Raw genomic sequence first — 25132 nt, 5'->3', positions numbered from 1 at the left:
CAGGAATTACATTCACATTCCAGGTAGAAAGAAGGATGTAAGAACGCAGAAGATGTGACAACTGTCACAGAAAGCAAACCTTTCCCAGAAATCCCCAGCAGACTTTTGCTTCTACCTCAGGAAACAAAGTTTATTTGTTGGTTTGTTTTTTAACTGAGTATAAATAACATCACTCCAAACAAAATCAAGGTCCTGTTATTAGTAAAGATTTAAGGGGCAATGGATCTTGGGTGGGCAATGAACAGTGTTTGCCACAAGCAGCCATTTCTCAACTTACTAAATAAACTTACCCTGGTATTTTCTTTTTCGGTCAAGAGCATGAAACTCTTTGTAAATCATAAAGAACCTCAAACAAACAACTAAACAAAGTATACTAGATGCGATGACTTTAGTTCCTCAAGCTTTTTTTTTTTTTTGAAAGATTGACACCTGAGTTAACAACTGCTGCCAATCTTTTTTTTTTTTCTGCTTTTTCTCCCCAAATCCTCCCAGTACATAGTTGTATATCTTAGTTGTGGTTCCTTCTAGTTGTAGTGTGTGGGACGCCTCCTCAGCATGGCCTGATGAGCAGCGCTAGGTCTGCACCCAGGATTCAAACCGGCAAAACCCTGGGGCGCCAAAGCGGAGGGCGTGAACTCAACCACTCGGCCACGGGGCTGGCCCCCCCTCAAGCTTAAACAGATAACGTGCACGTGCGTAGAAAAACGAGTATATTTTAAATATAAGCTGAATATCATTATCTAACAGACCATTTCAAAATATCTCAAAGGGGAGTCACACATTTCTCTGTCCATTGTTATGTTATGAGCTACAATATTTCACTTATCTAAAGATCAGTTAATGACAATCTTAACTATCTAAAACACAGGTGAAAGACAGAATGGAAGGAAAAATGTTCAGTTAGCCAAAACATTTATTTCAATTAATATTTAATGGTCAAATTAACAAATATAATCATAACGTAGAGCAGAATTTTAAAGGTGGAGTAGCAGAGGCAAAAGTAAAATGCTAAGAGAATACATGAAAGGAATGGTTAACTCCGACCTAGAAGGGTAAGGGGAGAAAAAGCAGGGAACACCTTTTGGTGGGGGTGGCAGCTGAGCCTTGCAGGCTGATCTGATAAGGGAAGTAATTGCTGAAGACAGTGGAAGAACTTGCCGTCCTGATAGAGCAGCGTGTCTGGGAAACAGCAAGCACTCTGGTATACTGAGCACAGAGTATGCGTGGAAAGATTCGGTGACACAGCTAGAAATACAGGCTGAGACCAAATCCCAGGTTGTCTGGCAAATTGTGTCAGAGAGCTATCTCAGACAGCAATGGAAGGATGGAGACAGAGTTAAAGATCCAAACAACATGACCAGTCTTCTTCTCACCTTCTCCCACTACCACCTTACGAATTTTCCAACCTTCTTCACACAGTATATGATTCTCTTCATGTCTGGGTGCCTGAGCTCCCATCTGCTGTTTATTTTGCTTGGGATGCTTGTGCACACTCTCTCTTCTTCCCCTAGCTAGCCAGCTTTAATGCATCCTTTGATACTTTGCTCAAATGAGCACATCTGTCACTGCACCAAAGGTTTAATTCCTTCTCTCTCCTAATTATCAAACTAGGGCCAGTGCCCCGTTGGGGTTCCCATGACACCTTGTCAGCTACAACAACCATCACACCATTGTAATTACTGACTTTTGCCCCCTACCACTTGAATATGAGCTCCTTAAGGATACATCTCTGTACCGTTGCATCTAAGGTGTGATAAGTGTTCAATGCATGTTTATCAAATAAAATGAATGAGGAGGTATTTTAAATCTAGGGAGAGGCCTTCTGGCATGAAAGTGGGAATGAAAAGGTTAGCACACATACCAAAGCTCATATGGTTCACTAACCAGAGAGACCTTCAGGGCCTCACTCAAAATGTACTCTTATTTTAAAAATAGTTTTAATAAACATGGTCATCAGGTTTCGTAACCTACAAAAAATATATTTTTTAATAAAGAACCTGACTCATTAAGATTAAATTATACTTAGTAGGGACCAGCCCCGTGGCCGAGTGGTTAATTTCACACGCTCCGCTTCGGTGGCCCAGGGTTTCGCTGGTTCGGATCCTGGGCACGGACACAGCACCGCTTATCAAGCCATGCTGAGGCAGCGTCCCACATGCCACAACTAGAAGGACCCACAACTAGAAATACACAACTATGTACCAGGGGGCTTCGGGGAGAAAAAGGAAAAATAAAATCTTTAAAAAAAAATTATACTTAGCGTACTTCTGTTTAACAAGATAGAGAATTATGTACTATTTTCAAAATATTTTTGTCCAAATAAACACAAGGCTTTTAAAGGAGAAGACCGAGCTCTTCAATAATATACAGCTACGATGATTACATTTGTGCCTTATGTATATTTGAATAGATTGTACGGTTTTACTCCAGCCTGCTCAATGGTGTTTTGCCTCCCCAATGTAGTTGAGCTTGACCCTGTAGACGCAGGCCAACCAGGAAATTCAAGAAGAAAACTGTGACAGCTTATTTTTCCATTTAGCATAGACTCACCCATCCTATCCCCTTCCCTGGTCCACAAGATTAAATTGCTTTAACTCTGCCCATGGTGATCTCATGGCAATACACACAACCCACTATCCTGCCCTGACTATACAAACACCTCTTAGACTAGACTGTCTTAACAAAAGTATATTCCTCCATTCATTCATTCAGTTAACAGCTGAGCATCTACTATGTCCCAGGCATGGGCAGGAATCATAACTTATTTTGTATCCCCAGTGATGAGCACAGTGACTTGCAAATAGTGGACCCCTGATAAGGGCTTTATGAATGAATAAATGAGAAAATGAGGTATACATGCATATTTGACCCTCTTTCCCATCAGGCAAGGAGACTTTTCCAAAGCCCAGTTACCCTTTACCTAGTCTCCCTATATTTTGTCAAAGGTTACATCACAAAGTATCTATTCCTATCCATTTCACAAAGAATGTGGATCCATTAGACTTATTCTTCGAGTACCGTTACTAGTTTTCTCCCTTTGTTATAATGCTGACCGTTGCAAAATTCCAAGTTCCTTAAAAGGCACTTCCATGAGCTCTGAGTGTGTAGTTCCCTGAGGGCTGGGCAGGTCGGGGTACCTGATTAACACTTCAACTACATGACAAAGCACATCTGGCAGACATTTTGAATATTTTAGAGAAAATATTCGTGAATATTCACTAATTTCTCTCCCTCTCCAAAACAATTCTTAACTATACACTTGGGTCTTACTTATAACAAAATATATTAAGTTTGTTTATTCTCTCATACCAAGGAAAACTGATGAAAATTTCTCAAACCACTTATCAGAATTATTTCATCCCCAACTTTGATACTTTCCTTCACAAATCAATTTTTCCATATTATTTACTAATATTAATGTGAATGTAATACATTGAAATGTTGCTCCCTCTACATCCATCCAAATGCATACCACATTTTAAAGAATTGAGTTAAAAACTCTCTTCATATGAGTCATTGTTTTATATTTGTCTGTAGGACTTTGCTTTTCTCAAGCAGTTTATCAACATTAAAAATTGATACAATATAATAATATTTTTCAAAAGGATAAAACTAACAGTAAATACGTTAGCTACAGGATTAAAAAAACTATTAGAACAGGTTTGAAAAAACAAGCTTCTAAGAAAAAGATCTATGTATAAGCTGCCTCTGTTATCCTCGGTCATAGAAAATTCTGTCTGAAAAAATAGGAAAAGAAAATCTAAGAACAAAAGCTGTTCTATTTTAGTATATAGTACCTTTCAGTACTTTTTTCTACATTCCTGTGATGTTTCCTGCCAAATATGATTACATTATTTGTGTGTGTTGTGGTATGTATGCGTTCTGAAAAGCAAGAAGAATATTATTATTCTTTTCCTGGGTATATTCCAAGTACCAATAATTGTGACTGAAAACACAGAAACTAGAAGAAATATTCCACTAAAAAAATTCTGACTGTCTGTAAAGGTCAAACTATATGAATCTGACATTTTCAAACAGACTGGGATTAAATTAACTAATTTATATTCTCCTGAAATAGTAAAAGCAGTAAGCTTTCTAAAAAATGCCTAATTGTTGGAATCCTGATACAAAGTTAGGAATGCAGTCTTCTATTTCAGAAGAAAAGGGAAAAGAAACAAAATATAAAACAGGAGGCAAATAATTGTAAAGTATCCTAAATAACACTATCACATTTTCAAAGGTAAATGACAACAGTTTCTCTGCTTTTGGAGATGCATTTTTGTCCATTTAAATACCATGTTCCTCCACAAAATGAGAATAGACAAGAAGATTTCTAAGGTTTCTTTCAACTGTAATATTCTGTATATGGTGGATTATACTACATACCACAATACTATTTCATACCGTCACCCTAAATCATTTTACACAGAACTTAAGGAATCTCATAAGCTTTACTTTAAACACAGATCATATCAAGTTTTTCAAAAATCCAAAGGAATCTATATTTTATATCATCTGAGGTAAACTTATGCTATTCAGATCATATAAAGACAGAATGCTACAATATATCTTACATATGAAAAAGCTGATATACAAATTTATCAACCGATTTTAAACCATAGGTTAAATGAGTGAAATTGCCAGTATTATGAACTTAGTTGATGGTCTATATTTTTTTAATCAATTTCTCATTGTCATTTTTGGATATTTACTATTTCAAATGTTTAAAAGGCAAAATACACAAGTATTTTTTTCAAAGACGTTTCAGCATTAGTTCATTTTAAGATCTGTAAGTCAGACGTGCAATTAAAAAAGATTTTGAAAATGTATTTCAGCATATCCCAAAATGACACAGGCTATAAATATAGGACTATTTTAAACATAAACAGCATTGATTAAGCATATCATCATAAACAAAGTAATTATTCACTGAAAGGGCAATAAAATCTACCATACACTGGCTAAATTCATATTTATAACTATTATTTGATCAGCTCTTCACACAAATAAGAACCATCCAATTCTTTTGTCCTGCTATAAGCAGAAAACTAGCTTGTTCCCTACTGATTTCTGACATGAACACTTATACTTTAAAATTAAAAGAAAAGAGGATTATATAAATTCTTCTTCTACCTCCAAAATACATAATGCAAGAGGATCATTACAATGTGAAAAATACTGTTGCAGCAGCTAGGTCATAATCTCTCCTTACTCTCCATACCTTTTAATAAAATGATATGCTTCTAATTCATGGTTTTAAAACAGTAATAATGAGGCGTGTTAACAATTATGCCATTACCTGATCCTTTTCAGATACCATAATGTGTCAGAAGAGTGAAAGCATACATGATAAGCCAAACTCCTCTTTCATAGCTGTTCTTTAGGTCAACATTTGCAAAAACCTCTGACTGCCTTAAAGCACTCCGACTGTTCATTCTGATGAGGCTCCTACCTTCCTTCACTGTGGCTGCTTTTTGCCTGGATGGTGTCACCAGCTCCTTTACAATCTGTAAGACTTGAATCATTGCTGGTTCACAAGCCAAAGACTCCAGCTGCTTCCTGCAGAAATCCAACAGGTTTCCTCACCAAGAGCTCACTGCATTTCTGCTTTCAGGAAGCTCAGGCACGAACACAGATCAACTTCAGAGAAAAAATGCTTTGCTTAGCTCTCCATGAAGGCTCTGAAGCAGTTAACCAGAAACACTGAAAGGACAGGCTGGATCTTCTTGAATTGATGGATTCAAAGTAATTCCAGCACATTGAAAACCACTAGCCTCAAAGACCAAAATGTATGACTTTGCAAAGCATTAACTAGTTATAAACAAAACCAAACAAAATGTGAGTAATCTTCTGTAAATCACTAAGCCTAGTGAAAACATTTCCTCACAAAAGTCATGGCAGGAAAAATAAAGTGCCGTGCTATAAATTCCCCTATACTGGATCACAGATGCTATGCGCGAGTTTTTAAAAACACGCTCAGAAGTAGTCAACCAAAATACCCTGCGCTGTCAAAGCCTTAATACTTTTTTCCAATTTCTCAAAAACTTCATATCTGAATCACAGAAAATAAAATGTGGATAAAAATAAAACTCTATCTTGCTGACTCTAAGCTAACTTGCTAAGCTCTCAGATCTGCATAAAAGATATGGTACCTCAAAAAAAAATCCACTCAACTCCTTGTCCTCCTCACACACACACCCAGTGCACGAAGAGCAGTCTAAGCTCCCGCTGCTCACTAGCAGAAACCCCCACAGGGGTGTGCAAATTCGTCAGTCTCACCATCAGAGGCATGGGCCAGAGAATTGCAAATCAAGTGTAACCACTGTTTCTGCCATATGGTCTTTAACAGCCAGGATGCAACAATGCTCAATCAATATTTAATACCTTGGTTACATGTTCTATTTATCACCTAGCAGCCATGTGTTAACTAAAAGAGTTAACTAAGAGAGAAAAATGACATTCAGGTTAGTTTGGTTAGATGTTATATTCACCAACGTGATTCTCCACCAGCAATTTGTTTCCCTTACTGTACTGCCAACTTTCCTCTCCTAGTTTTCTTTCCTTCCCACTTATGATTTTGCTATTTTAATATATTATAAAATAATGGATCCTAGAGCAAATCAAAGGCAGTTCCTTCGCCTCCACAGTTATTTTCCCATTTTGCATTGGACAACTGAGATACTCAGTGAATCAACCAAGGTTGGAAGTAAAACATAGGATCCAAAACTCAAAGGTCTGCTTTCTGACACCAAGCCACCACAGTACAAATGTACAGTTTTAAAATTCAGGGGGAAGTTTCAGCTCTTCAAAGAAGAGGTGCTATAACATGTGCATATATATCCACCCATAATGTATTCTCCATATGGGCGTTAATTTAAGACTTCAGTGCTACAAATCCATGATAGTGAGAAAATATTTGCAAATGGAGGACAAAACGGGCAATTATGCTAACTACCACTTATCTTTAAAGAGCATGTTTGTACTTGCAAACTGAATAAAGTAGGAGTTCAGATGGCTCACAGACCAAGTTGAAACCTCAAATCAAAACTGTGGCTCTTTAATGAGTCTCTCTGAAGCCGTGATATTGAAAAATCAACATTGAAATCAAACTCCTCAAATCAGGTGCCCCCAATTCTTTCTACCCTTTGCCCTGCTTCCTAGAGCAGTTCCGAACGTGAAATAGGTGTGAAGTATCTACTGGCTTTATTTTCCAGCTCTTTGCATGTCCAGCTCCTGAGAAATTATTCCACTCTTCTGGAAAAAATGTTTTTGAAAGGTACTTTCTGTTAGCTTTGCTCTCTTCCAACATTTTTCTCTTTCCACGCGAGGAAGGGGATACACAGGACACTATCCTCTCAGTCAACTCTATCTTCCATATCTAATCAGTGCAGAGAGGAATATCTATATCCGTGTTTCCACAAATTTCAATTATCATCATCTCCTATCTCATTGATATCAGTATTGGTTTTGAAAATGAAAATCATATAGCAATCAGTCTGAACACACTGGTTCACTACTGTCAGTCCTTAACTTCTGCTAAACAACCAACAGCTTTTTCTAGTTTCTCTCATTCTCTTCTCATTTTTTTATCACACAGTAAAAATATTTGAGCACACATGGATTGGAAGAATTAGCATAGCTAAAATATCCATTTTACCTAAAGCAATCTACAGACGCAATGCAATCCCTACCAAAACTCCAATGACATTTTTCACAGAAATAGAACAAAGAATCCCAAAATTTATATGGAACAACGAAAGACCCCAAGGAGCCAACACAATCCTGAGAAAGAGGAACAAAGCTGCAGGAATCACACTCCTTGATTTCAAAATATACTACAAAGGTATAGTAATCAAAACAGTATGGTACTGGCATAAAAACAGACATACAGATCAATGGAACAGAATTGAGAGCCTAGAAATAAATCCACACATCTATGGACAGCTAATTTTTGACAAAGGAGCGAAGAACATACAATGAAGAAAGGAAAGTCTCCTCAATAAATGGTGCTGGGAAAACTGGACAGCCACATGCAAAAGAATGAAAGTAGACCGTTATCTTTCAACATACACAAAAACAAACTCAAAATGGATTAAAGATGGTAAGACCTGAAACCATAAAACTCCTAGAAGAAAACAGGCAGTACACTCTTTGACATCAGTCTTAGCAGCATCTTTTTGAATATCATGTTTACTAAGGCAAAGGACACAAAAGAAAAAATAAACAAATGGGACTACAGCAAACTATAAAGCTTCTGCAAGGCAAAGGAAACCAACAAAATGGCAAGACATCCTACCAAGCAGGAGAAGATAAGTGCAAATCATATATATGACAAGCGGTTAATATCCAAAACATATAAAGAACTCACACAACTGAACAACAAAAAAACAACCCAATTAAAAAATGGGCAAAGGATCTGAACAGACATTTTTCCAAAGATATACAGATGGCCAACAGGCACATGAAAAGATGTTCAACATCACTAACTATCAGGGAAATGCAAATCAAAACTACAATGAGATATCACCTCACACCCATTAGATTGGCTATTATTAAAAAGACAAGAAATAACATGTGTTGGAGAGGATTTGGAGAAAAGGGAACCATCATACACTGCTGGTGAGAATACAAACTGGTATAGCCACTATGGAAAAAGCATAGAGATTTCTGAAAAATTAAAAATAGAACTACCATATGATTCAGCTTTTATATATATAGATACGACTTCTGGGTATTTACCCAAAGAATACAAAAACATTAATTTGAAAAGATTTATAAACCCCTATGTTCACTGCAGTGTTACTCATAATAGCCAAGACTGGGAAACAACCTAAGTGCTCACAGATGGATGAATGGATAAAGAAGACATGGTGTATATATATATACACAATGGAATACTACTCAGCCATATAAAAAGATGAAATCTTGCCATTTGTGACAACATGGATGGACCTTGAGGGTATTTTGCTAAGCAAAATAAGTAAGATGGACAAAGACAAATACTGTATGACTTCACTCATATGTGGAAGATAAACACATGGATATGGAGAACAGATGAATGAAAGATGGGGGGAGGACAAAAGGGGTAAAGGGACACATTTGTATGGTGGATGGCAACTAGACTCATTGTGGGAACATGATGTAGTCCATACAGAAGGCAAAATATAAGGTACATCTGAAATTTACACAATCTTATAATCAATGTTACCTCAACAAAAAAAATATTTGAGCACATATTCTAATATACATAACTGAGCTGTACTCTAAAATGTCAAGATCATGAAAGACAAGGAAAGACTGAGGAAGAGGCAAGAGTCGGGATAACTAAACGTAACACACAAGCCGAGATCAGAACTTGGACGAGAAATGGATGAACAGAAACATATAACATTTCGGGACAACTGGCAAAACTTGAATATGATCTACAGACTATCAATGTTAATTTCCTAAGACCATTAAACTGTACTACATGACAGAACATCCTGAATTTTAGGAAATACACCCTGAAGTATTTAGGGGTAAATACTTTAATTTACTCTTAATGGTCCAGAAAAATAAAATAGCATTAATATAGAATGAGAAAGCAAATGTGGCAAAATGTTAACATTTAGGAAATCCAGGTAAAAGAATATATGAGAATTGTTTGTGTTATTGTTGTAACATTTTCCTATTTGAAATTATGAAAACATTCTGACTATATATTCCAATATATAGATATTCTTTTATAAAGGATATATATGTATTCATATTTACATGTTTAAATCATACAAAACAGTAATTTTAAAGGATGAAATAAATCATATAAGAAGAACTACACATTTGTATATACGCTGTGTTTCCGTTAAGCCTGTGTGTGTATATATACATACACATACACACATATGCATTCTCATGTTTGCTTCCCTCACCCCACAGATCATTCTGAACCCTCCTGGAATGTAAAGTTTGAATGCACACAGATCCCTGCGGTTCCTTTGGCGTGGACAGTCTTAAAGGAATAAAGTCCCAGGTCCTTAACTTCTATACACACTTGCGGCTAAAGCTCATCTGCCGGATCCTCCATTCCCATCTCCCTTTACACAATCTCCTTTCTCCCCTTTTACAAGAAAAAGGCCAACCCTCATTCATCCTACTAAGGCGCAGTGCTCCAAAGGGTAAAAACGTAGTGGGCTGGGGGTAGGAGAGAAGATAATTCAACAATTCCTATAATCAAGGCATAACAAGTAACATCAGCCCATTCCATTCATTAAGGTATGAGTTTCTAATAAAATATTAGAGTCAGTGATTATCAAAATTTATCATATATGTGTTGTTTTGATAACTGTATTAGGATACAACTCTGTGAGGAAAATATAATAGATATACAATTTCAGGGAAAAAAAGAAAGTATGTAATATCTCTAGCTGCTAAGGAATAGCTTGTTCATCTTTTTAAATTGATGACATTTGGTATCAAACTACTCTGATAGTTCAACCCCACTGGATACACTTACAAGGGGAACGTAACAGTTTGTTTATTTAATACTTTTCCTTTTTGGGCCTCTGGCACAAAGAATTGGTTTAATCACTTCTTAGATCTTATCATTGGTCCATGTATGACCCAGTTTTATTTATTCATTCCATTATTTAATTACTGTTAATAATTTAATTAATACCACAAAGCAACCACCCAAAACAAAAACGAGGACCTTCTCAATAATTTATTTTTAACCTACAGTCCCCTCAACCATCAACTCATCCCCCTCCCTCAACCCAAGGTAACAGTCATCCTGAATCCAACAGTCACCAATCCCTTGATTTCATATAAACATATGAAATTAGACACACACACCTGTTCTTGTGTGTTTGGCTGTCCTGAACTTTACAAAAAGGGTACCATGTTTTAGGTCATCTTTTGGGAATTATATTTTTTCTTAAAGATTGAGACCAGTGGTTCCCAATCTTCAGTACACACTGAAATTGGAGAGTTTTAAAAAGTATGATGCCTGGTTCATCCACAGGGATTTTGACTTCATTGTCCTAGGGTGCAGCCTGAGTGCCACAAATTTTAAAAGTTCCCCCAAATGATCCTAATATTCAGCCAAGGTTAAGAACCACTGTTCTAGAAGAATGACATAAGAAAAGCTAACTATATGTAGAAAAGCAAACATGAAAGATACAAAATATTATAATTCCACTACTACCATTTATACATATATATCTATATATATATATGGGAGAAGAGAGAGAGTTGGGTGCCCAAGGAAAAAAGTATCAGAATGTTACCAGGGATTTTTCCTCTGAAAGGTGGCATTATACTGGAATTTTTACTGTTTTTTTGCTATATTTTTCAACAGAGAACACATTTTAGTATTGTTTTCAAAAAGAAGAAATTACATTTTGGTTTTTTAAAAATCCTTATCAACTCACCAAAAGAGAGATACAGATGGCAAGCAAGCATATGAAAAGAGGCTTAACAGCATACGTCATTAGGGAATGTCAAATTAAGACAACAATGAGATACCACTACACACCTGTTAGCATGGCTAAAATCCAAAACACTGACAACACCAAACGCTGAATTTCAAATTAAGACAACAATGAGATACCACTACACACCTGTTAGCATGGCTAAAATCCAAAACACTGACAACACCAAACGCTGAAGAGGATGTGGAGCAACAGGAACTCTCCTTCATGGTTGGTGGGAATGCAAAACGGTACTGCCACTTGGGAAGACAGTTTGGCGGTTTCTTACAAAACTAAACAAACTCTTACTATGCGATTCAGCGATTGTACTCCTTGTTATTTACCCAAATGAGGTGAAAACTTAGGTCTCCACTAAAACCTGCACTTGAATGTTTATAGGAGTTTTACTTATAATTGCCAAACTTGGAAGCAACCAAGCTGTCTTTCAGTTGAATGGATTAATAAACTGTGGTACATGCGGACAATGGAATATTACTCAGTGCCAAAGAGAAAGGAGTTATCAAGCCACAGAAAGACACTAATGAACCGTAAATGCATATTGCTAAGTGAAAGAAGCAAATCTGAAAAGAAGCCAATCTGAAATCATCCACACTGTATGATTCCAACGATACGACATTCTCAAAAAGTGCAAACTATGGAGACAGTAAAAAGATCAGTAGTTGCCGGAGGTTTGGGAAGAGGGAGAGAAGGTTGACTAGGTGGAGCATAGGGAAGTTTTAGGGCAGTGAAACTACTCTGTATGATACTGTAATGGTAGATACATGTCACCACACATTTGTCAAAACCCACAGAATGTACAACACAAAGAGTGAACCCTAATGTAAACTATGGGCCTTACTGAGCAATAACGCATCCATATTGGCTCATCAATTGCAGTAAGAGTACCACACTAACTCAAGACATGAGTAAGAGAAAAAATTGGGAAGGTGGGGAGTATTATGAGGCAGAATAAGGGAAATCTCAGTATTTTCCATTCTATTTTTCTGTAAACTTCAAACTTTTCTAAAAAATAGTCTTTTTAAAAAAATGACAAAGGAAATCTGTATTTAAATATATTTAATCTACATCCTACTCGTCAGACTTTACCTGAAATAATACAAAGATAAATCCAAAAAGTACAGAGTTTCACTAGAGAGAGAGTGCTTAAAACAGAAATACTAACTGCCTATATATATGAGAGATGCAACGTGGACTAGTGGATAAGAAATGTTATGGTTTCCCCTGTAGGGAGCTGCCTGCGAACAGCTGTGAACTGGTTCTTTTTTTAACAGAAAATTTCTTACCTCCATCTTGTTTCCTACATTTGTATTTTTGTTATACATGGCCACCCCCAAAACCACTAACTTTTGGCTAACCCCCAAAACCGCTGACTGACTTTTCCTCCCCATCACTTTCAAATCCAGCATTCCCGGAGTGGGACACAAGGGAGAAGGCCTGTGAAAGAACAAGAATGAGACACCCACAAAGAGAGAGGAACACAACAGGCTGGAAATAGAAGCACTCTCTGCAACTATTTACACCTTCCATCTTACGCCATTTTCCTTTCTCCAAAGGAAAACACAAGGCAAAAATCAACTTCTTTCTGACGAAAAGGGAGCAAGAACAGGAACTGCATGTCAAATGATGTAAAGACGAAATAGCCAGGCAGAGGAAAGAAATCTTTTCCCACCATTCCTCACTCACCAAAAAAAAAACGAAAAAGGAAAAAAACGGGAAGAGGGAAAGAACAAGATTGAAATGTGACCTCATTTGCATTCTTTCTCTCATTTATTTAATACAACCATGAACAAGTTCACTGGAGCATCTCTTTTGGCCTTAAGTACAAAGGAGTACAACAGAATCATATTATTTTAAAGTAAAATTATACCACTATTTACAACAAATAATGCTGTAGATAATTCAAACCAACCCCCTAGAATCTTAAATTACAAACTAATTTAAAAGGTCTCTATTTTCTTCTTTTTGTCAATATACACCTTTTATAGTTTTTCTTATTACAAAAATAATGCACACTCACTGTAGAAAAGAAGTATCCAAAAATAAGCCAAAAGAAAACAAAACTCTCTTAGGCCCAGCAAACAGAGATAAGCACAACTAACAACCTTTTTAGACTTATCCATGTATTTTCTTTCGTTGATTTTTACAAAAATGAGGTAATATTATGCATACTCTTTTGGAACGGATATGTGTTTTCACACTTTAAAATATTTCATCAACACTTTTTTATACAATAAACTCAGACAAGGATATTTGCCCGACGCTCTGTCCACAAAATTTTCTGCTCATATGAGTAACAACCCAGCATCTCTTCATTCTTGGCAACAATTCAGATTTTTTTCTATCCACTTTTCAGAAAACTTTTTTGGCTTTCCTGGAAATATATTTTAGAATTAAACTACTGTCATTTTTTTCAGGACATGTAGATAAATGAGAAGAAAAAAATGTAACAGGCCACATTTCTTGTGACAAAAATAATCTGTAAATACTCAAGACGTCAATTGGGTTGCAAATAAAAAAATTATTGAACATTAAACTATAAACTCATTTCTGACTGGTCTCCTCTCAGGTTAATAAATCAGTTCATATTCTTCATTTCTTTGTCATTCCACTTAAATTTTACAGGTGAGATATAATCATTTTGTTCTAGAATTCCGAAAATCAATCCCTGCAAAGACATCAACATAAAATACAACATGTGTTGTTTATAAACAATAAAAGTTGTTGACTTTTGCCTCTACATCTTTTTCTATATCTAAAATCTGTCATCTTTGCTGTCCAAATAGCGTTCAGGTACTTTTACAGTCATTCCTAATAATTCATACTGGCTACTTAAAAATTAACACTGTCAAAAGCTAATCAACAATCTTTGCAGATTTTTTTCATAGGAAAAAAGTAAGACAAAAACCAAGAAGATATGAAGGTAAAAAGTCTTGAAGTTGTAGGATTTGGAAAGAGCCACAAAATACGTGTTTATGAATGACAACATTATTCTTCTTTCACGTAACTTCAAAGCATATTAGATGATAGTAATTGTTTATGAACAAAAGCACCTGTATTAATGTAATTAAGTTACCAGTTTTCCCAAAACCAGCTTTTAAAAATATTTTATCAAAGCCTAATTCATTTTGCTTATAACAAGCCGTCAAGAAACTTCTGTACTCTCTGTAGCTCAGCAGCAACTATCACAATATGTGTAAAGTATGATTCACAAACATGGGAAATAAAAATATATTATCCCAATTTATCTTCACAACATCTAGAAATTCTTAATGTATTGACTATATACTGTAAGTGCATTTTAAAGGCAACAAATTCTTGCTCATCCGTACAAATGTATTAAGCACCTAGTGTGTACAATACCTGGTGGGTACAATGCCAGTTGCTGGTATTACAGCAGTGATCAACCTCCTTCCATTCTACCAAAGACAACCCGCATTAGACACATAATCATAGAGTTAACAATTGAAATACAACTGAGATGACTCGCGCGAGTAAGCACAGGATGACAGGGAAGTATGTCCTCAAGTGGAGAGATACTGTGAATTAAAGGCTGCACAGGGTACATTATAAGTGAACATATTTCAATTTCTGAATTGCCACATTCTGAATTTTTAAAGGAAGCTTTCTTTTGTGAGGTAACAGCCTCTCTTCTGACTTTCCAAAGCCACATGAAGATGACCACACAAACATAGAGGGAAAAGAGACTTTCTAGTCATAATAAGGAAACATAAATAAGACTTTATTTTTAAAATCAAGAACTCAAAGAAAATACAGTATCCAAGCAATCTGACCTACTCCAGATTCTAACAAAGCTGTCAAATAACATTATTAGTTTTAAAAAATTCATTACCATAAAAAAACACATATTGGAGCTGGCCCCATGGCCTAGTGGTTACATTTGGTGTACTCTGCTTGGGCAGCCCAGGCTTGGTTCCCGGGCGCGGACCTACAGCACTCCTTAGCGGCCATGCTGTGGTGGCAACCTGCATACAAAGTAGAGGAGAAATGGCAACAGATGTTAGCTCAGGGCTAAGCTTCCTCAAGCAAAAAGACGAGGACTGGTGACAGATGTTAGCTTAGGGCAAATCTTCCTCAGCAAAAAAGCAAAAATAAACACACATATTAAAAAGCATTTAAGTCAGGGTTGGCCCGGTGGCATAGTGGTTAAGTTCGCACGCTCCATTTCGGCAGCCTGGGGTTTACCAGTTCAGATCCCAGGCACAGACCTACACACAATTTATCAAGCCATGCTGTCCCACATATAAAAAATAAAGTAAGATGGGCACAGATGTTAGCTCAGGGCCAATCTTCCTCAGCAAAAAGAGGACTGGCAGCAGCTGTTAGCTCAGGGCTAATATTCCTCAAAAAAAAAAAAGGCATTTAAGTCTATATTTATCTCTTGGAATAAATCATAATTTAATCTGGAATAAATCATAATTCAATAGAATACATTTTAGACTAAATGTTGGTATGCACACAAATATATGTACATAACATATAAAGACATAGGTGTTTCCATAGAATTCACAAAAAGTGCTTGTGTATATAAACATGGAAGTCCCTCCACTGTTCAATGTAATCTTTCCAGAGTTTCCCCAATATAAAATCTGTAAGCACCATAACAGATTAATTACAACAGGGAAGGAAGACCACCAACAGAGTCCTTGACAGAACAGAACATGAGGCAAAACTGATCTTTGGTACCTATTACTGTCCATCCTTCTTCCCTTTCTGAAATCTTTTTCTACCTCTGCCTTTTCTGTGTTCTATGCATTATCTCTCCCGACCATCACAAAATGATCCACGTCCCCAAGGAAACATAAAATTCCAATAAATACATAAAAATTGCATTGCTTCATCATAAACTTTTGGAGATGCAAAAGCATCACCCAAAGCTAAAATCTGTGATTTTTCAATAAGCATTCTGGAGGAAAGACTACTTTAGAAGGATATGATGCAAAAGAAAACGTAAACAGTGAGCACATGAAAAAAGTTATCCTAACGATGAGATACCACCTTAACACCCAATAGGATGTTCACCATCAAAAAAACAGAAAATAACGAGCATTGGTGAAGACATGGAGAAACCGCAACCTCTGTGTGATGTAAAACGGCGCAGCTGCTATGGAAAACCGTACGGCAGCTCCTCAAAAACTAACCTCGAATTACTCACTGATCCAGCAACTCTACCTCTGTGTATAGACACAAAAGAACTGAAAGCAAGGTCTCAAAAAGATACTTGACATCCATATTCATAGCAGCATCATTCTCAACAGCCAAAAGGTGGAAGCAAAACAAGTATTCACCAACGGATGAATGAATAAACTGTGGCAATCCATACAGTGGAATATTATTCAGCCTTAAGAGGAAGGCAATTCTGGCACATGCTACAACATGGTTGAATTCTGAGGACATTATGCTAAGAGAAATAAGCCAGTCACAAAAAGACAAATATTATATGATCCCACTTACATGAGGGACCTTGATACCAAATTCATAGAGTTAGAATGTGGAATGGTGGTTGCCAGGGGATGGGGAGAGAGGAATCAGAAGGTGTTTAATGAGTACAGGGTTTCAGTTTTCCACGATAAAAAGAGTTCTGGAGTTGGTTGCACAGCAATGTAAGTCTACTTAATGCCACTGAACTATACGTTTAAAAATGGTTAAGATGGTAAATTTTATGTTATGTGCATTTTACCACGACTTAAAAAAAGTTATCTTGTCTAAAAATCAAATATATGTAACTGAAAACAACTTCATAATGTCATTTTGAGCCTCCCAGGCCAAACATGGTGAAACTGGTATCCAACAACCAGAGTAACTGTAAACTGGCGCAGTCTTTTAAGACAGGAAGACATAGACAAAAACATTTCAATACCATAAATCTGACCTAAGGAATTAATTCTACATTGGTTGGTTTCTTTTTAAGAAAAAGGGCAAATTCACCAATGACGTTCATTCTGCAAACATTTTTAAAATACTGAACCACCTTAAATACCCAAAAAATAGAGAAATGGTTAAATAAGTTATGATGCATCATTACCTTTAAGGAATACGATAATTATGAATTACAACTAGGAAATATAACTGTCTACACACAAGCCAAATGTTAGCAATCCAAATAGAAAATTGCACATACACTATGAATTTGATTACCTAAAAATATATACTCTCCAGACAATAGAAAAGGGTCAGACGCAAAAAAACAAACGGCTGCTTTAATGTCGTAGGGTTACCAATGACTTTTTTTTCCCCATTTCCAAAATGTATTTATCTTAATGTTATCATTATACTTTTAAAAACAACAACAAAAGGGGACTGGGGAAGATGAAGAAAATAGATCAGTTTAGACAAGATTAGGCAAAATAAAATATGAACTGGAGGCAACAGTGGGGTGTTTATCCAAACTAAGGTTACAAACTTAATCTCTTCCAAACACCTACTTCTACCAATGCTGAATTTTCCCTAATTTCTTCACCTTACTCTCAACCTCTCAACTCCAGGTCTTCACACATGTTGTTCCCTCTGTTTAGAACCCTCTCCCTCCGCCTCTGCACTTAGCCAGGCCTCCGCTGGAACATGATTTCCTAGCGGAGGCCTTCCTGCCCTCCCTGGGGATAGGTCCCGGTGCTCCTGCAGACGCCTGCATTTCCCTTTTGTATTAATAACGCTGTACTACTTGCACAGGATCTGTCTTCCCCACTAGTTCTGTGCTCTGAAGCCAAGGGCCATGTTCGTCTTGTCTTGTCTATAACGCCAAATACCAACACAGCAGCAGTACACGCGGAGGCGCTCATTAAGTATCTGTTGGTACTAACCAGTTAGTACTAAAGTAAAAACATAATTATTATTTTTTCAAAATCATTTATTCTCTTCCTTAAAATTTGCTTTAAAACCAGACTCAAACACCATGACCATTAAGACATTTTAGGAAATTAATTTATAGCATCATGTGTCTCAAAGTTGTCTAAAAAGCAAGATTTGAATCTCGTACTTTGCAATATTCCAAGTTAATTTTCTAGCTTTCAATACACCTTGCAATTATTAAACTTTTAGGCGTCATAACTATAGATGGTAAGTATCCTGACATTTCACATCAACATCTAAGATAACCCATAAATCTCTATCAGTCTTGATATGTTCATTTATTCTATTTTTAGCTAAAGAAAATTTATTAGGGGGCCAGCCCAGTGGTGTTGTGGTTAAGTTCGAATGCTCCGCTTCAGCGGCGTGGGGTTTGCAGGTTCCGTCCCGGGTGCGGACCCCTCATTAAGCAACACTGTGGTGGCATCCCACATAAAATAGAGGAAGACTGGCACAGATGTTAGCTCAGGGTCAATCCTTCTCACACAAAAAAAAGAAAATTTATTAGGACAAAGAGGTAGCAGGTTATGCAAAAGGCTAATCTTTAGTGAAGCAATCTCAATTTATATATGAAGAGCTGCGGCTGGTTTATCATTACACAACAATTACATCCAATAGTGCTATACCTTATACCTTCACAGCATTTGTTCAACAGCAGCTTGAGATTTTGTCAGCATAATTCAAAATAGGAATTGTGCAAAAAGAAATTTCTCTTGATAAAAACCAAATGTCTCCTTTCAAGGTTATCTCATACTCTGGAAAATAGCTCATTGCGATTTTTCTTAAGCCTTTGTAAAAAAAGCAAAACAGAAACTAGTCAAGCAGAACAATAAATCCTGTTCTTATGCAAGAGATCTGAATCTTATTTCAATTAAAGAAGAAATAGGATTTTTTCTGTTGAAGAATTAAACGGGAAGAAATGGCAAGACCACCATGCAATCTTCCCTTCTCTTGCAGACAGGCTTCCTGAAGGAATGCCCCCAAACCAGTCCCACATGTTAGGACGGATCCCATGAGAGAAACCTTCAGACAATCCTAACTTGAGGGATACTCTAAAGGAACTGGTCTGCATTCTTCAAAAACATAGCATGAGGGCCCAGCCCCGTGGCTGAGTGGTTAAAGTTCCACACGTTCCACTTTGGCGGTCTGGGTTCACAGGTTCGGATCCTGAGTGTGTACCTACTCCACTCACTGGCCACGCTGTGCAGGTGACTCACATACAAAATCATAGACGAAGACTGGCACAGATGTTGGCTCAGGGCTAATATTCCTCAAGCAAAAAACAAAACAAAACAAAAATATATATATATATAATGAAAGATAAAGAACATGTGAAGAACTGTTCCAGACTAGAGGAGACTAAAGAGACTTGACAACTAAATGCAATGCATGAACAACACTCGGCTGGATCCTGTACTGGAGGAGCAAAACTGCTACAAAGGACACTATCAGGGAAACTGTGCACAGTGGAACTGCACTGCACTGTGCCCTGCAGGCTAGATAAACGTGACTGAGCTATCTAATCGTTTTACTGTGGTTACGTAAGAGAGTATCCTTGTTCTTCAGAACTACACACTGAAATACCAAATGGGTAGAGGAGCATTATATATGCAACCTACCCTCAAATGGTTCCAAAATAAATAAGTGATATGTATTTTTCTTAAAATAGATATTCAGAAATTTAAAAAATAAAATAAAGAACTGATCCTGTTGAAAAAACAAGGTTGGACTGGTTGGGAAGGAGAGGTAGAATTTCATGCTATCAGAGGTAAAATTTCACCTGCTGAGAACAGAGACACACTAATCAAAGAAAAAGATAACTTAAAAAGGAAAACTCTGAAGATCTAAACATTGTTATTTTCCATCAGAATGCAGCTCACCACTGAGCTAGAAAAGCAAATCTTTTCAGTCAGACGAAAAGCTCTGATGGCTAACAATTTTTGCATCATCACATTTCAGGGGAAAAGAGAGCCAGGACTCCAGTTTTGTAATACAAATCAAACATTTTTAAGTAGCTTTTTTAAGTGCAGAGTCACTTCTACTAAGGAATCATTTGAGATCCAAGTTCCTTTTAACAAAATCAGCTTGGGCACTTAGAAAGCTGGGGCGGGGGTTTTCTCCTGTCCTGGGCAAAGTTCCCCATACATATAAATACATTTATATGATTATATGGTTTGAAAACCAAATTCAAACTATGTTGTACCATAATCGCCACAAGTAAGCAAGTCTGTACTGTTCTTCCAACACTGGTAATACCTAGCTCCTCCTTTCCTAAAACAGAATACTTCACATCTCATCTACACCCACGTATCATATAAAGAAAATAACAGAAAGTTATTACCTAAGAAAAAGACACGAGACCAACTACGCTAGGTTTACATAAAAACTTCATATATGTACACATGTTTGCTTTTTCAAATCTAAGTTATAGTCAAGTAAACATATTCTACCTTACTTTGCATTTATTAGAACAAATAGGATTAACCAGTGAAGAGATCGAACACAGTACTTTACTACTAATAGCGTCAAAACCTTTACTAATACATCCAATAAATTCTATTTCTTTTCCATTCTTCTAGAATGTGAAAGACAACTGTACTTTTTAAAACACATTGTGATTGAAAATGCTCTCCAATTTAATATAAATGTATACATGTACATTAGTGTCTGACTATAATCTTTCTGCATTCCACTGTTTAAAGTTTAACACCTAAATGCTCGAAATGTGTAAGCAGGAAAAAAAACTAGTACGACTTCAGGGCGCCTGGGTAATACCAGCAGAAGTCAGCTTCTGAATTTAGGGCGCTCCATCACCAACTGCCTGCACAACGACCGCTACCTTTGACCTGAATAAGCGATAACTATGTAAGAAGTGTTCAGTTCCATTTGATTCCCCTAACTTCTAAACCACAGTCATGATACAAACATATACCACATTTCCTTTTTTCTTAACTAACTTATGGCTCAGTATTTGAATTGGGAGTGGGACACTGGGGTAAGGGGTAGAATTGGGACCATGTTTTCACTCTATTCCTGACCCTTTCTAACCCACGGCTTCAAAGAGAGACTAGAAAGAATTATTTTCATAGTCACCTTGTCTATCTCCAAAAAAGAAAACAACGTAATACCAAAATGCTATTTTAGAACAATTTTGAGGGAGAAAGTGAAGGGGAGCAGAATCTGTCAACGCAAAATATGCTTCTTTGGCATAAGAATTATTTTAGGCTGATTTTTTGAAAAAACAGCAGAGCGGCATAGTGGTTCAGTTAACCTCCCATAACTGACTCCTCACCCCAACGTCATCTCATGTCTAGCTGAAGATGGTATTTAAGGTGATAACTTTGGCCATTTGGAGAAGTTACTCAGTTTTCCTGGGGCTCTCCCACATATACAGGAGGTATATGTGACATTAAAATTTTGTCTGTTTTTCTCCTGTTAATCTGCTTTACATGAATTTAATCATTAGGCCAGCCAAAGAACCTAGAAGGAAAAAGGAAAAAGGAAAAATTTTTCTGTCCCTACAAAAGACAGAGGCTAGGAAATTTTTAATCTCAATTTCACATTTTGGGGAAACAAGGAGACAACTATACAAAGACATCCATCATATATATTGACAGGCCCAAATGCCCTTAATAGAAAATGTCTATTTGAGTTTAATACAAAAAGTGATAATATACAGCTGTCCAGATACTACTTTAAAAAAAACAAACTAGATGTTAACTATAAGTAGATCTATTAGTTACAGAGCATATAACAAATATTTTAACCACAGGCCCTCTAAGACCAGTTCGACTGACCCCATCTTATCAACAGAGTAATTAAGAGTGGTTTTTCAGGAACTGGGACTCTTTGTCTAGCTCAAGCTGGTTGAGACCACCAAGCTATCAAGTGGGCCAGTGCAAATGCTCAATAAGTGAACTTTCTGACATCAAGGAGCTAAAAACTCCACCCTCAGATCATGGTAATGCCACCATTTTGTGAACATGCGTCCTATGAAGAGCCATGAAGCTTAACTACGCTTCTGTAGAACATTGATTACCTCACTTCTCCTCATCTCCATCCACACTTCAGACGGCCCTGCCCTTCACCCCATAAATTTTGCCCCTAGCCCTGGAGCAGGGAGATAGATCTGAGAGCATATGCCCGTCTCCTTGCAGAATGATCTGGCAATAAAGCCGATTTCTTTTCCCGAAAGCTGATGCCGTAATAATGGCTTTTTTATGTGCATCGGGTAGGAGAACCCCAATTTTGTGCACTAACAATTCACTAACTTGTGCTTTCCACCACATTTCTTTTGATAAGGAGAAATACTAAGTCATACCTATAACATTTTCACATAGAAATTCATTTTTAGAAAAGTTAATGTAAACAAGATGGAATTTTTCAAACCAGTACATCAGTTATAATAAAACAGATTCAAGAAAAAACTGCAAAAATCAAACTCTATTTTCTGAAATTAATGAAAAAGATAACCATATGAATATTTAAGTGTATTAATTTAAATATGTATTCCCCTCTAACTCTGGTTTCCAAGAGAATAAGCAGAATAAACCAGAGAATGCGTGCCTGCATTTGGAACAACAGTACTTCTGAAAGCGACCAGGATGCAAATTCCCAGGAGCAACAAAAGTAGGCCCCCAAACCCCGAAAAGTGTGTGTGAGTTCTCTTAATTTAGCTTAATAGGGGCATACCTCGTTTTACCTAATAGATGTGTTCCTCTAAAGCAAACGGGGCGGGAGGTGGGGCATGTTACAGAAGTCAAGCCACTGGCTATACATCTTGGGGGTCTCTGGGACTCCAGGAACTTGAAGAGGACTGCCATAGGAAAACTCACCCTCTCAGAAAGGAATGTGAGAGTTCCCCTTAAGAATAGTGTCTCTTAAAACTACTACAGAGGTCATCCGGGTCACCCTCCTTTGTGCTGTACTAAAAAATTTTAATTGGAGTTGATTTACATACCAAGTTTATCTATATTATTTTAGATCTAAAAGAAAAACCTTAATGAAAAGCCTACAAAAGATATAACCTGGCTTTTGAACATTAATACATAACAATAGTAGGTAAATGGTTTGAAATTTTAAGAATTAACCAGCAAAAGTAATTTAGAAGCTTTGCTGAGATTGTAATACTACAGTAATTTACATCTATACTAAGAATTTAATAATAAAATTTAATAAAAGAAAACTACGCTTTCACAGAAAATGTTTTGTTTAATTACAAATCAATTTCTTTTATATACATAGATAGAGGTGTATGTGTGTCAGAGAGAGAGAGAAGCAGATGCACAAAATGTAAACAATTAGTAAATCTGGGTAAAAGGTATAGGGGGAATAATTTGGGATACTATTTTTAAAACATTGTAAAAAAAGTCGTAAGTTTGAAAAACTATCAAAACAAGAAGATACAAAATACAGTTGTGCCCCCTTTCCTGAGGTTTTGCCTTCCCGGTTTCAGTTACACTCCATCAACCGTGGTCCAGAAGATGATCTTCCTTCTGACTACTGTCAGAGGTCAGCAGGAGCCTGACGCTTTGTCAGAGTGCCTCCGTCACCCATCTCATCACGCAGGCATTGCATCATCTCACATCATCACGAGAAGAAGGGGGAGTTCAGTACAATAAGATACTTTGAGAGAGAGAGACCACATTCACACCACTTTTATTACAGTTCACTGTTATAATTGTTCTATTTTATTACTGGTTATTGTTGTTGATCACTTACTGTTCCTAATTTATAAACAACACTTTATCATAGGTACGAATGTATAGGAAAATGTATAGCATATATAGGATCTGGTACTGCCCGCAGTTTCAGGCACCCACGGGAGGTCTTGGAAAGTACCGCTAGTGTAATGCAAACCACCTCTTAACAAGAACTTAAAATATGGTAACTGAAGATGCTCTATAATAAATGCTACATTAAATTCATATTTAATTTCCCATAGTATCAAACTAAGAATTACTCACTTTGCTGCAGCAAGTGGTCAAAAAGAAGATAAATTAGCTAAAAGCAAAGTATATTCCATTTTAAATGGTCAGTATTAACACAGTGAAGTGCCTTAAACTAAGAAACTGATGCAGTCAATTTTCTGCGAAGCCACTTTTGCTGGCAGTCTTTATCACCTTACCCACAGTTTATTGCTGCCCTGGTTCTGCTGGTTTACACACAGTGCTTCTCAACAAGGACAACATGTTACCCACTCTACCTCCCCCCAGCCCACTAAATGCCAGCAGGTTCCCCCAGCACCTGTGACAATCAAAAAGTCTCCAGACATTTCTGAATTCATCCCCCCAGTAAGAATCACTGATCATATATTCATTTTAAGAACAGTTGACATTTAAAACTTTATATTCCATAATCTAAACTTATGAAGCATAACTAAGTCTTAATATAACAAATGAATACTTGTTATACTTTACAAGGGGATTTCTTTCACTATTCTGTTAAATGCAGACACTCCAGTATTGAAATTACAATTAAATTCTTTTCTTTAATTTCTGTCTAACTTCTGAGGTACACAGCTATTCTACAAAACTGAATATACATCTGGATAGGGTATTGTGCTAGAGGGATGTTTCAGCCAATATTTAGGGAAAGTCTTATACTACTTCTTGTACGATTTTTCTATTTAATAAGACTTAAAAGAATCCTTACGCCACCACTGAGGGGTTTAGCCAACTACTCAATTATTTATAAGATTACCTGCTCTAACAAATGTTAAAACAAATTGTTCTTCACTTGAGCATGAAATCTTACTCTACTGCTGTACTGAGGGAAGACGTCTACTCCCACTCTTACTA

General features: G+C 36.7%; 1 protein-coding gene across 13 annotated transcripts in view; it reads right to left on the bottom strand.

Annotated features, from left to right (window-relative positions):
• Positions 1-25132, bottom strand: part of USP6NL (USP6 N-terminal like) — a 256318-nt gene that overhangs the window by 110437 nt on the left and 120749 nt on the right. Inside the window, exon 1 of one of the 13 annotated variants that reach the window (XM_070255358.1) lies at positions 5453-5635. The exons of 11 other annotated variants lie outside the window; for them this stretch is intronic. In XM_070255358.1, coding sequence (XP_070111459.1) covers positions 5453-5525 — 73 coding nt within the window. In that variant the 5' untranslated portion in view covers positions 5526-5635. One more of the 13 variants, XM_070255369.1, reaches the window with a different exon arrangement.

Source organism: Equus caballus, chromosome 29, assembly GCF_041296265.1.
Source record: "Equus caballus isolate H_3958 breed thoroughbred chromosome 29, TB-T2T, whole genome shotgun sequence".
NCBI classification, from domain to species: Eukaryota; Metazoa; Chordata; class Mammalia; order Perissodactyla; family Equidae; genus Equus; species Equus caballus.
This window is presented reverse-complemented; position numbering and strand designations above follow the sequence as displayed.